The sequence below is a fragment of the Typopeltis vanoorti genome, chromosome 13 (assembly GCF_054136105.1).
Source record: "Typopeltis vanoorti isolate ZY-2024b chromosome 13, IOZ_Tvanoo_1.0, whole genome shotgun sequence".
NCBI lineage: Eukaryota > Metazoa > Arthropoda > Arachnida > Uropygi > Thelyphonidae > Typopeltis > Typopeltis vanoorti.
Window position 1 is genome coordinate 69,756,487 of NC_143561.1, and position 14,993 is coordinate 69,771,479.

At 36.5% G+C, this 14,993-nt stretch overlaps 1 protein-coding gene across 2 annotated transcripts in view; it reads left to right on the forward strand.

The window, feature by feature from the left end:
- Ac13E (Adenylyl cyclase 13E) overlaps nucleotides 1-14,993 on the forward strand; it is a 108,894-nt gene that overhangs the window by 47,602 nt on the left and 46,299 nt on the right. For both annotated transcript variants that reach the window (XM_090402394.1, XM_090402395.1), the window contains one exon: nucleotides 2,180-3,957. In XM_090402394.1, the coding sequence (XP_090258520.1) occupies nucleotides 2,454-3,957 (1,504 nt within the window). In that variant the 5' untranslated portion in view covers nucleotides 2,180-2,453. The remainder of the gene's footprint in view (nucleotides 1-2,179; nucleotides 3,958-14,993) is intronic.

Here is a 14,993-nt window from a genome sequence, read left to right on the forward strand (position 1 = left end):
ATATGCCACCTTGTTATAATACGTAAACAGATTTGCTGAAACATGATCTCCTCCTTACACACTCGTGCTGACCATCATTAAGAATACTGCTATTATCAACCTACTTCTAAATCCTAGTCCTCACCAACTTCTAATATCTTAACAACTTCCACAGTTGGAAGTGGAACAATTTTTTACACCTTCCATTCCTTTTGGACTTGCCCTGTTGAGACTCATGTAAAACAGGTGTGTCAAAGGTGCCATTAATTCCATAAGACGTTCCCTCAAGATACGTGGCAATATACTGTCAAGTCCTATTGCTTTATTAACATCAAGTTTATTTGATTCCTCGTATACTTCCACAATCACCATCAGTCCCTCCTTCCTCATACTCTCTACACTCCACCTTCTAATGATGTTACCTTCGTGAGGATGAAATACACTAATAAACTGATCATTTGAATACTTCAACTATATCTTCTGCATTGGTTACCAATCTGCTAATGTTATCAACTAGGATCATCCTTTCATACTTTTTTTTTTTCTGTTTACCACATATCGAAAGAACTCACTAGGATTTTTCTTAGCTTGATTGGCTAATTTCTTATGCCACACTTTTGCTGTCTTTACCAACTGAGTCACCTTCTTAACCTGCTCTTTGTATTTTTCATGCAACTGATTGTTACCAAGATTCATGTTGTTTTGCCTCCACAGTGCCTTCTTCTAGATTTCATGCTTAATCTCTTCATTCAGTCATTTTATTCCTCCTTTGTTTACCCTTTGCACCTTAGGAATACACTCAGATTGCTTCTGTTAAATAGCTCTTGATCAATGCTCACGCAATGTGTGTCTTCTTCTCACTTAGCTCTTCTTTCTACACTATAGCTCCCAGTTGTCTTCTGAGCTTTTCATAATCACCAACCTTGTAGTTCCACACACATCCCTTCTTTATAGAAGTTCTGTGACTGGCTGCAATCCAGATAATCACTACATGGTGCCCATGAAGTCATTACCTAATCTCTCGCCAATTGAGAGATTAGGCAATCCATTCACAATTACATCCTCTGATGATATAACCAGATGTAAGACTTTCAAACCTCATGTGCTCTCAATGACATATTGCCTGAGATTGTTGTCCCTTAAGAACTTGAGAAATTCATTCTCCTTATTCTCTGATGATATCTCTTCATTCCAATCAATATTGCTGTAATTGAAATCATCCTTTGCTAGCTTACTAAGCTAAGTCTATACATTTATTTGTCCCATCTTCCACATTCCTTGGCCTGTAGCAACATCTCACCAAATATTTCATTCTATTAACCTCTACTTCACACCATACTGCTTCAAAACCATTGTCACTTTTTTCTCCTTGAGCAGACATAATTCCCTTGCTATCATCAGCAGCACGCCTCCTTCCTTCTTGCCTTTCCTATCTTTATGAAAAACATCATATCCCTCCATTTCTAATTGCATGAAGATGTCATTCTCATCTAACCATGTTTCACTTATTCCAACTATTTTGGGACATTTAGCAATGCAACAATTTTATCCCCCTTATTTCTGATACTTCTATAACCAGTCTTGTCCGTGTTCCTCCCCCCCTCCATTTGTGACCTCACTTACTCCTGTCTGCTCATCTTCTACCTCTCCCTGACTCAAACCCCCCCATGTATTCCAGGCCATTCCATTACTATACCTGACTATCCACATGCATTTATTACTGTTTTTCAGAATATTTCAATCTCTCCTTATTACACCACTCTCCTTACACCATGTCTACTTGTCCAACTCTCATTCCTGTTCTCCTCTTCATTCACAACCACATCATTCTCACATGATCCACTCTCCTTCTCATACCGATCATCTCTGACTTCCACTGATTCTTTGAAAGTGGTATTAAACCTGGTACCAAAATTGGACTGCTAAATAAATCCAATATAAGTGTGCAAGATTTGCTAACTAAATTGAATAACTGCTGTAATATATGTGGTATGAAAATCAGCAATAAAATGACAATGAAAATAGGCACTTGATGTTTTCAGTGTTTCTGCCTATTTTCCATATGACGTGATATGACATACTATAGTCATTGTCATAGAAATGGACAATGATTATAGCAATTAAGTTTTTATAAAATATATTGTAATACATTTTTGAAATTTGTTCTGATTTAATTTTTTTTTTCCCTTTTTCCTCACAGGATTTTAACTGGCTAGAACTGTATACAAATGATGCAACATACTTTTCATTTATTTAAAAGAGATGAACTGAACATATTGAAACTAAGAAAGTAATAAAATGCTTATTGAGAGATCCTCAAGTCATTCTTTAACCCCATATTTCTCTTTCTTTGACCTCTGGAATGACAGAAATCATGTACTTAGGCCATCTCATTGTTTTATCAGATACTTTCCTTTGAAAATGGATAAACTAAAAACATTAAGGGAGAAGAGGTGCTACCTATTCAATTGACAATGACATCTGTTAGTTTTTCAAGTGGAAAACGACACTCATCAAAACATGAAGGCAGTGAAAGGGAATTTCCATCTGTTAAAATTTCAGTTGATCATCCTTCTCAGCATTCACCATCTTCACACTTTGAAGGATTGGATGTTCAGAATCGACCAGTGTTTTGCCCTGTACTATTTGAAAGAGCATCAAAAACGTGGTGGGATCCTAAATTTGATTCTAGCATTCTTGAAGAACAATACAGAAGGAGTACTTTTCCTCAGTTATGCCAACGCTTCCAGTATGCACTTTTATATTTATTTTTATTGTCTGTATCATATTGCATATATTTTGCCTGCATGGCTCATAACAACTGGATACCATTTGTTATAGTTAGTTTTGCTCTCATGTGCTATACTGTTGGTGTTTTGCTGTTTACTTATACACAGCATTATCAAAATTACCATTTTCCGATCTCTATTAGCACCACCGTAATTCTCTGTGCCTTATCACTCTCAGCATTTGCTGTATTTATACAACAGCCAGATTCCAAAAATTATGACATTTCTTCTGTAGGTTTATTTTGTATATGTATTGAAGTGTTGATGTTAATGTACACTGTGATACCGATGTCTTTGTACCTATGTATCCTTATTGGAGGGACATATTCTGTAGTATTTGAAATACTTTCATGCTTGTTAACTTCCGAAAATAGTTTAAGAATTGTTGTTGTTAAATTATTGCTACAAATGTGCATACATCTCATTGGAATACAGATCCTTCTTTTAGCTGAAGTACGAATGAGAAATACATTCATGAAAGTTGGACAATCACTAATGGTAAGAAGAGATCTGGAAATTGAAAAACAACTAAAAGAAAAAATGATTCACTCAGTCATGCCTCCTAAAGTTGCTAATTGGTTAATGTCTACTCAGGAAGGAGATGATGAAGATCATGCAATATCTGATGATGGGGAAGGCCGTATATCTGCTAGTCCACGTCAGTCACAGATGATATTTCGTCCTTTTAACATGCACAGAATGGAAAATGTAAGTATTTTGTTTGCAGATATTGTTGGTTTTACAAAAATGAGCTCAAATAAAACAGCTGAACAATTAGTTGGACTTCTAAATGACCTCTTTGGACGTTTTGATTACTTGTGTTCTAAAGTTGGATGTGAAAAAATTAGCACCCTTGGAGATTGTTATTACTGTGTATCTGGATGTCCTGAACCCAGACCAGATCATGCCAAATGTTGTGTAGAAATGGGACTAGGGATGATCAAAAGTGTTGGAGAATTTGATGATGATACCAATGAAGATGTGAATATGAGGGTTGGTGTGCATACAGGAACTGTTCTTTGTGGAATTGTTGGTACTTGTCGATTCAAATTTGATGTTTGGTCCAATGATGTAACTTTTGCAAACCTAATGGAATCCACAGGCCAACCTGGTCAAGTCCACATATCGGAATCAACGTATTCATTCCTTCGTGACTTATATTCTGTAGAAGAAGGTCCAGTTCAAAAAAGTAAGTTATTGGATTGTTTTTAATATTTTGATTGATCTCTATGTTGTTTTATATAATGATATTTCTCATTTGATTTAAACTGAATTAAGAAGAGCTGAGCCATAGAAATCTGAATTATAGTTTATCAGAAAGGCAATAATTATGGTTGGTAAATATAACCAAAAACATTTGTGTTATTTCCAGTAGTTATGTATGAATTTTATGACATGCATAGCATATGTCATAAAACCATGCATGTCATGACCTGCATAACAGTGAAGTGGATATTTTAAGCAATGGCATTCAGTGTTGCTAGTTTTTTTTTTTTAATGTGGGTCTCACCCATGAAACTTTTAAACCTATAGTATATTTTTTATTGTGGGTGGGCTAAGGATTTTTACTATTTTTCTTATTTTTATTTGTTTCTTACATAGTCCAAAAACTCTGCTCCAGAGACCAAATATGGACCCTTTTCAAGCCACTTCAGGCCTCCAATAAGTGCAGCAGTTATCTCACACTGAGTGATAAAGTCCATCTCCCACCTGAAGACAATCACAAACATCCATACCTATTCAGGATTCAAACCTGTAGACTGTTGGTTGTAGAGCCGATATGTTAACCACTCAGTCAACCAGTCACTTATCAATGTATTGAACTGAAAAATTAAAATTTAGAAATTACCTTATTTCAAATTTAAAAATTCAGGATTCCAACATATTAATTATTAACAGTTTTATTTGTGAATCACAAACTGGTTTGGGTAAGTCCTCAACTAATTGCAGTGCATCTCTTAAAACAAGCAGTCACAATGGTCAGAAAAGTTATAAATGTATGCTTGTCATTTATAACTTTATAGCCAGTTATAAATGGATAGACCATTTTAAATCAAATGGACAACAGCAGACTACTAAGACTACCAAGAAAGATATGGCATGAGACCAGAACAGGACTAAAATCCATGTTAGGAAGAAGAAGATGATCTGGATAGGCAAAATTTGACTAGAATCAATGAAATAGTAAGTTTTTCATATTACAGTTTATACTGCAGTGATTTTAATTAAACTCAATGGTATCTTGCTGTTTGCATGCATTTACAAAGATTTATGAGTTTAATAACTGCAGTTGATTATGCTGCGAATGTGTTAGTCATCACAGAGAAATTTCCCACCTGAGTGTTCCTGGTAAGATTTATGCAAGTATACTTCAGGGAAAAACTAAGGATAAATCATGAAAGGGAAGGGAAGTGTGGAGAAGAAGTCCAAGTCAGGCCAAATAGAGGTTAGGATCAAATTTTCACTTTAAGACATGGTTGAGAAATCATGTGAAGTAAGTTTGATGTTAGAAAAGACTTGTATAAGAGGGATGGCCTGCACTTAATGAATTAGGCATCAGGAACCTGGAGAAATTATTTACTGGAGTGAAACCTAATGCAGAGAAGGTCAAGGAAACTAGACCATCATGGGAGGAATGGTGAGAATGTGTGTAAGATCAGCCGTGGTTGCAAACACGACAATGACGTGAATCTCAATGAGCATGGTTCTGAATCTGGTAAAGGAATGGAAATGTATCCTTTGGGTTCAGACTATGAGTGTGTCTGGGGATGAGAAAGAGTAAGAAGTTGCATAATTGGGCCAAGCAAATTGTAGATTTAAATATATGAAAAACCAGGAGGTAACTTGTTAGGTTTGGGTCTAGGATTTTTTTTTTCTCTCCCATAGTCCTAAATGGACTGTTGGGTCACTCATGGCTGGTAGGTGATATTTGTTAGCCTCCTCCAATCATCTCGGTCTCTTGTTCTTGATGTCATTTGAGAAAGGAAGGAATTTGTCCATTTTCTGATGTTATCGGGCCATTTTAATCGAGGTCGGCCCCTAACCCTTGATCCCGGAACGATTCCTTCTAGTGCTTGCTTTGGAATGCCATTAGCCCTATCCACATGTCCGAACCATTTCATCTGTCTTCTTCTTCTGATGATTGCCAGAATATTTTCCCTTTTTCTCCTGTCTATTGAATCAATCAGTTTTCAGACATTTTCATTGGTTTTGTGAGAAGTATAGGGAATTCTCAAAAGTCTTCTGTAAGTTGTCATTTCAAAAGACAGGAGTCTCCTCTCATCTTCCCTCAATAAAGTCCAGGCCACACAACCATACAAGAGGATAGAATTCACCAAGGTGTCAATTAGTCTTAGTCTGGTTGTGATTGCTATTCTGTTATCTCCCCACAATGGTTTTAATTTCTGTAGGGCCACGGTTGCCTTAGCAATTCGGTATTTAATGTTAATTTTTGAGCGGCCCTTTTGACTCAATGTGCTTCCTTGATAAGTGAATGAACTTGTTTATATTCTCAATTTGTTTATTGCCAATTTGTATCTTTAAGAGTTCAATGTCTGACTGAGGTTATCATTGTTTTTGTTTTTTGTAGGTTTATGTATAATCCATATTTTTTTAATATTCCGAAAACACGACTGGTTATCTCTTGTAATTCTTCTTCACTTTCTGCCAGAAGAGCGATATCGTCTGCAAAATTTAAGTTATTTATTATTAGTCCACCAACTACTATTCCAGTGTCATATTCATGAACAGCTTCATCTATGACATATTCTAGAAAACAATTAAAAAGAAGAGGGGGGACAAGATGCATCCATGTCCCCCCCTCCCCTGTTCTGCCCGGAACGGTTCACTGCTGTAATTTTTAATTTCAATTCTCATATCAGATGAGGAATAAAGAGATTTAGTAATCCTAATGATTTTGTTGTCAATACTATAATGTTCTAAAATTTTCCATAATGCCTCATGCCATATTGAGTCAAAAGCTTTTTTTGAAGGTCTAAAAAGTTGTGACAGATTATTTTGTTATGTTCTATGTATTTTTCACCTAGTATGTGTATTGTAAAAATATGGTCGATTGTTCTTCTGAACTTCCTGAAACCTGCTTGTTCATCTGATAGTCTGCTTTCTCCATGTGTAGAGGCTTCAGTGCTGTGACATCATGTTGGAGGCTTAATTGATTTTTTACAACACTCAGAGAGGATTAAAACAGAATTTAATACTTCCTATATTTTATCTCAGTTACTGAGACATCTTCAGGGATTACAAAAAAACTAATGTAACATAAACACAAATAACAAACAATACTAAGCACAACCACGTGGGTGACACTAAAGTCCTGACTAGGTGGAGTGCCCTCTAAGGGGCTGTTGTAGGTGGCCTGGAATGTAGGGTGGGACCTCTGGTGATAAGCGTTTCCCAAATCTCAGGAAGCTTAATGCAACCATATTTATTAAGATATGGTTGATTTCTGAGAGCTGCTGCTGGTGACTCTAAGAATAGTCTCTCTTTTTTGAATTTGCTGTGGTAGAGCATGGTGTTTTTTTTTTCCATGAGATCCTATGGGTTGTATCCAAGACGTCGTCAGCAAGCCCTGACTGGCCATAGTCGTTGCAGATGTATGACTTGTGTTCCTCCAGGCGGATGGTTGCTGATCTGCCTGTCTGTCCAAAGTGTCAGCAACCATCTGCCTGGAGGAACTTGTGTCAAAAATTTGTTTTAATTTGTATTTATATAGTGTATTTATTTGGGGATCTTTTAATTTTTCTATATTATATCTTTACAAGTTGATTTTGTAGGTAATATTTCCCTCATTTTCATATTTACAATTGTGATGACCATATTGTGGTCGTTGCCAATGTTGGCTTCAGGAAATGATCTGGTTCTTCTGAGGTTGATGGAGTTTTTAAATTTTGTGCTCACAAGAATAAAGTTGATTTGATTATGTGTTTTTCCATCAGGGGAAGTCCATGTCCATCTTCTGGAACATTTATGGGGAAATAGTGTTAGTAATGATGAGTTCATTTTGTGAGGCAAAATTGATCAAATCAAAACCTCTTTTGTCTGTCTTCCCATAGCCATACGGTCTGACAAATAGAAGAAAATCCTTACCAATGTCTGTTCCAATTTTGACATTCCAATCGCCCTGAACAATCAAAAGGTCTTTTCTGTTTGCTCCGGTGATTGTTGCATTAAGTTGACCATAAAACTCCTCTACTTCGGAGTCCTTGTGACCTGTGATTGGGGCATAGACCTGTATGATAGTGATATTGAGTGGTTTTCCTCTTAGGCGGACTAGAGCAATTCTGCTATTGATAGGATTGAATTCCATGACAGAATTTCGTGATGATTTGTGTATCAAAAACCTGACACCTTCTTTTCTGCTGCAGTCACATCCAGAGTAAAGAAGCAAATGTCCTTCATCTGTTGTTAGCTCTCCTGTTTTGGGCCATCAAATTTCACAAAGTCCCATAACAATCCATAACAGTCTACTACCTGATTGTAGTAAAGTCCTAATATTCCAAGTTCCAGTCATTAAGTGGTTGCAGAGTCTGAATCGGGATTCAGTTTTTTTATTATTTTTGTCAGTGGTGGTGGTAGTGGTAGCACCAGTCGCTAACTTCTCATTGCCACCCCTGGAGCTGTTACCAAATGGCAATGCGGACCTTGTTGAACCAGGCGATGTCCGAGCCGGCATGGTGTGCTGTGTTAAATCCTTCACCATGAATGTCTAATGGGCAATAAATTAAGACAGATGGTGCCAATCACCCATCCTGCCCAGGACTACTTCCCCTGCCACGGTAAGGCAGCATAGCAGGACTTTGGGGGTGGGATTTTTAGGAAGGACAAAAGAGGAGGGGTGATGATACTGATATCTGATTTGAATCCACCTAAGGTTTACATACCCAGGAATGCATTAATAGTAATAATGTCCCATGTAGGCAGTGAGTTTGAGATCATCTGGTGGGATGGGGTTACAGATCTAGCAGTTCATCTGCTGGGGAAGATGAAATGGATTGACAAATTACCCTGATGGGTACTAAACAAGTAATCATTATTGGTGACTTAAATAATCTGAGCACCATTGGATAGCAGAGAAGTCTCATGATAAGAATGAAGAATTTATTGAGCTGTCGTGAGAGAACTTTCCTGAAGCAATGTGAAATATGAATATCTTCAGAAAGAATCTCAATTAGGAATGTAACTGTTGCCATCATTTGGTTAACAGTGATCATGCTACTGTCCTGGGAAGTAGCTAAATATATGGATGTTCTACTTAGGACAGGATACATACTGAGCTACAATGTTGGAAATTATGATAAACTCAGGAGATTATCTTTCTTCCCATGGTATCAGTTACTGAATGGGAAGGATATATCAGCAGTGCATAAGAAGCTTTGAAAAGGTGAATAGATAAGGCAGTGTCTGATTGTGTCCCTAGAGTTCCAAGAACAAAGAGTGGGAGTGAAATGGTTGTGCAGCCTCATTAAGCAAGAGATCTACAAGAAGATGATGTAGAAGGAATGTCATGAGAATAGGAGTTTGGGGAGTTATGAAACGTAAAGTGCAGGCATGAAAAGTTATTACAAGTATTGCGTGGAAATCTAAATCGCATTATGACAAGAAATTGGCTGCGCAGCAGACTAAAGACATCCCAGAAGAATTGTATCGTTATGCTGCAGATAAAAGAAAAAACGAATGTGGAAGAATAACTTAAGTGAATGTAGATGGTATGCTTCTGTCAGAACCAGATGAGATTGCTCAAATAGTGAGTTCTCACTGATCAGTGATCTATCAACCCTGCATTGGTGCACCTGGGTGGGGGGGGACAAAAAAAAAAGGAAAAGGAAAAAAACACTAGAAAATTTTCCAAAAATCGTTTCCTAATTAGAATTAATTTTTTTAAAAATTTATGTTGTGTTGTGTCTTCTATTTCTGTACTACTTATGAATTAGCAGTCACATAAGCTGTAGGGACTACCCTGTAGCTCTCGGAAATCACGGCCACTGTGAACGCAAGGCGAACAAGGTAGTACTCGGGCAGACCGAGCTCTACTTCGTTTGCCCAAGATTGGCCAGAAGAGATCAGCGTATCATGTATTGGTGATCACTGCAGATGCTCAGTCATAGATCGTATATAATGCGTACTCTCTGTTCTCATATCGTCTACTCAACCCCCCCCCCCCTCTCCTTCCCAAGATTAAATCTTGATGTCAGCCTCTCCCAAGATTAAATCCCATATTGTATACACTGCAACCTTGTGTATACAATATAGTGCACATTGCTACCATTGGCTGAAGAGATAGAGGTGCATGAGAAGGAGGTTCAAGAACTGTTGTATAACCTAGACTTGCCAATAAGGACAGATGAGATATCATCATATGTTCTAAAGCAGTTCTTCCCAAACTTCTGGATGTCAGGGCCCCCTTTACAAAAATTAAAATATTTCACGGCCCCCCTCGAAAAAAAAATCGTAATAGAGAGATATATTATTATAATATTTATTGTATCTATATTCAATACAAAACATACACAGCGAATATTGCAAAAATCAAATGCATGTATTATTTTTTGCCTCTTACCGTTTGGTTCTGAAGACGATGCGGACTGTTCTGGTAAAATATGAAATACTGTCCTTTTTTATTTTTTTGAGTCTATTTCTGCTTCTTCTGATTGTTCGCGGGAATTTTTTTTTTATTTCTTATCAGCCACTTCTCCATCTCAGGGTTAAATTTTTTAACGTAGAATAGGTCAAATAATATCACCACTTACCGATACTGGTAATTATGATAACAGGAAATTAGTGAATATTACCTGAATAAGGGAATTCCCGGACCAGGAACATTTTTCTCTTTTGTGACTTTTCTCCCTTTACGGTAATTAAGCCTAACGCGAAATAGACAGCAAAGGCAGGTTATTAAAACATGCATATGATTGGTGCGGTATTAACAAAAGATCGTGCAACCGAAAGATAAAAGCATAGCTGACAATTGAGTTGAAATGCTAACTCTCTTCAACCGAATTCCATATGTGAAACTGCCATAACATTCATTATATATATATATATATATATATATTAATATATTACTTAGTTTTAACACTTTTACGAATTTTAACACGTTCGGTTGAATTTTATTGTTGCCTTGGGAAATCGAACTCACACACATCTAATTAATAACAATAATTTTTCGTTAGATACTGTGTTTGCCCATGCAACATATGGTTTTGTTTCAGTCTATACATCATAGTTTCTGTATGAGGGGAAATGTGATTCATTAATTAGTGTGTTTTTATCCCAGTTGTCTGTAATTGCACTATTTGTTGAGAAATACATTACACAGACTCCTCATACCTTATTCACTGGCATAATAAAAGTACTTGTTTTTATTGCCTCTGCAGTATAGTGGTTGTTAGGGAGGGGTGTTGTTTACCACTGGAAGCGAGTTACTGTCTCCCCACATGAGCTTGTTTAAGCTTTTTTTCATGTGTGAAGTATATGCAAAACTGTTATTAGTAACAGAAAACTAGCTTGGATGACAGTGATACTATAAAACGAGTTTTGATATGTATATATATATGAAGTCAATATCAACAGTCCCTGATTACGAACGCGTGATGAAAGGGACAGGGAGATTTGAAGCTTCCCTGGAGAGCATTCGAAGTAAATACAATTAACCACTGCTTTGAAATTAAACATATGAATAAACAATATTTACTAATATTCATTAAGCGCCGAAATACGCAGGAAGCAAAGTTTGTGAACCAACACCAATGTGTGAATTTTTCCATTAAAATATAAAAAATAACAAAAAAGAAATAATAAAAGTTAAATACGTTTCTTTTTAAAAAAAAAAATCTGCTTAGTCTTAAAACATTTTAAATTTGTTTTCATTATTTCACGGCCCCCCTGAACAAAACCTACGGCCCCCAAGGGGGCTGCGGCCCACAGTTTGGGAAGCGCTGTTCTAAAGGAATGTTCAGCCAAAATGGCATTGTCCTTGACACGTTTGTATAACTTGAGTTTCAACTTGGGAAAGAATGTATGATAGTTCTGTTGTATAAAGGTGGGGCAAAAACTGATGTCTAACTACTATCCTATCAGTGTATCTGGACTTGGTCTAAGTGAAGATTTTAGAGAAGTTGGAGAACAACTTTGATAGGAAATGGGTTGACAGACAAGCTATTCTTTGCAGGGAACAGCATAGTTTTACTAAATGGAGGTCACGTCTGAGCAATTTTCTTTTATTTTATCATATTTATTTTTTAATTTATTTTATGGCTAAGTTGGATAAAGGGAATGGATATACTATGATACTGTTGGACTTTGCTTAGGCACTTTGTAGGCTACCACACGAAAGGCTGTTGCATAAACTGAAGAATATGGGATCAGAATATAAACTATCTACTTGGATAAGTGGCTTGTTAAAGGACAGGTATCAGAAAGTGGCATTTTGAGGAGGGATGAATTTGCCAGATTTAAGGTGGTTAGTAATGTACCGCATTCCTTGGAGCTGTTTATTTTGCTGATGTAAGATAGGCAAATAAACTACTGATGTACGGCACTTGCAAAATGATGTGAAGAGGCTGGAAATGTGGGAAAATGGTAATTGCTATCAATTTGTTAAAAGGCAATGTGGAGGTATTTTCCCAGTTATCTGACTTTGAGTCTTAAGCATCCCCCCCCCTCCAAACGCAGCTCCTCAGTTTTTGGCATATAAATAGGCTGTCTTGATGAAAATCCTCTGTAATTGGTCTTTTTTTTTTAGTATGTGCTCAATGGTTGAATATGCTGATAGTAGATTTGGCTGTGATGGCTTTCACTAAAGTAAACTTCTGAATGAGACATTCTTAGGATGAGGACTAGCTCATGTTTGCTGCACTATGTTGTGGATTCTCTGTTCTGGCAGTTATTGATCCTAGCATTGCAATTAACTACTCATTCACCTCTTGTCTTCAGTAATGAGTGATTCAAAAATAGTAGTTGGGAGTTAAAAGAATGCAGCAAAGTGAAAAGGTTTCACTTAACTGATTGCCTAGTAGATTTGGCATGTTTGTTTACCTGCAAATGGCTTGAACAGACTTCCGGATGAGTTCAGAAGTTCCATTCTGAACTCATCCGGAAGTTCAGAAGCTCCATTCAAGCTGATTCCATCTATGCACTCATACTGTAGTCCTGAACACTCATGCTGTTAGCCACACTAAAGTATGGCCAACAGCATAACTGCAGTGTTTGGGGCTAAATAACCTCACTCTAAATGGTGATAGTACTGATTGTTTATTCTGCTATTGTGTTTGGAGTTATAACAAACTTTGAAGTCCAATTAGTCTGCTGCAGCCAAGTCTCTGCTTACACCTTCATGTTGGTGAGACTGACGTGGTTTATATATTCCCCATTTCTTCTATTATGCCATATATTTTAGAGTTCGATTAGATATCATGAGAGATTGACATTTATTTGTGAGAGTACAGCTCAAAAATTGTTAATCTGTGAGTTAAGTGTTCTTAACCCTGAATGGCTATTACAATAAATTTAACAGATTAAATTGATTAAAATGACTTTACACTTTTTGTTTCTCTTTATAGGTGTTTTATGGTATAAACACCAGGAGAAAATAATGTTGAGCTAATATTTGCTGCATTTCTAACTATCTTTAGAGCATAAATTACAACTGTGGTAAAACATACAGCACTCATTTAGGTTATTGTAGAAAAATCCTTTTGTAAACTGAAAAGGGATTAATCCTGTTAGAATGCCTTCTAGGTGCCAGATAAAAATAAATTCACAGAAGTTAGGCTGAATGTGGTCTTAGAAAATGACACTCCCTTAGATATTTTGGCAAATGAAGTTGTATATTGAGGTTAGTGGAGTATTTCATAACTGATACTGAATTGAAAATTAATCTCTCATTTTTTTTTTACATTTGATCTTTTGTGATAGCATATACAGCGCATGGTCTGCCAACCCTGACTTATCATACAGATTGTGAAAGCAATTTTTATGTTTAAGGTAGATAACAGATTTACCTGTCCAAAGTAGACTAAGTAGCCAGCACAAGGAACTTTATACACTCCAGGATGTGCAAGAGGATGAAAGTGTTAGCTAAATGCGATTTGAAAGTGGTGTGGAGATTATATTTGAAGAATTTTAGCTGTCTTATCAGCTACATCCTTGGGTGTGGGAAGGAATAGTTTTGCTGATCTTTGTGTGTTGGTTGGTTGTAGGAGGAATGATGAGAGGGAGGGACATGCATTATTTTGCATATTTTATAAGATTTGTAGCAATTGACTAAAAGTGTTGCAAAGCTGTCAATGGTCACCATTCGGTGGCAAGAACTGTCATTTGAACAAATAGTCCTGACTGGCTGTCTTTTTAGGGTGCCCATATCATTGGGATGGATGATGAAGTGACTGCTTATGTAAGTACCATCCAATTTGTGTATGCTTCCTATAAAAAAGAAAATGATAATGGACTATTTGGTAGTAGTGTGGCTAGGAAGGGAAGAGGGAGATTTTTTTCTCTTTATGTAGTGAATTGTATTTTCAATTACTTAAATGTGCTAAAAATGTAATGTAACTGAGGCCAAATAACACACATACACAATCTGCATTGCATAGCCTAAACTGTTTGTGTGTAACTGTGTTCAGTGCTTGGTTTTCTAGAAATTTTATGTAGATTAGCTAGGGGGGGGGTGAATTTTTCTAGCTGCAAATTCACCACAAGTTATTTTTCAGAGAAATGAAAAACATACGAACAACTAAATAGCAATGCAATGAGTTCTCCCTTTTCTCCTCTAGCCTATTTCATATGTAATTTCTAAAAAACAAATAACTCAACAGAAGCTACACACAAACTAAATGTTTGACTACACTGGTTTCTGATTTTGAATTGTGATATAGACATATTGTATACATTTTAGTGCATTTAAACAGTCAACATCCAAAAATACAGTTTATTTTAGAAAAACAAACTGCCTTCCCTTCCTGAACAATAAGAACATGAATACTAAATGGCTCATTATCCTTTTTCTGTTTATAGGAAATCTGCACTCACATTCTGGAAGATATGCATTTATGGTATTATCTATTCCAATAGTATGGCCATCGTCAAGACTTCGATTTAGGGCTATTTGTTTGAATGTGACAGGTGCATTTGCAGCACTTTTTTAGGCAATGCTAGAGCCCCTACAATAAACAAAATACTGCATAATTTCCCATCTCCTAAATTCAGGGT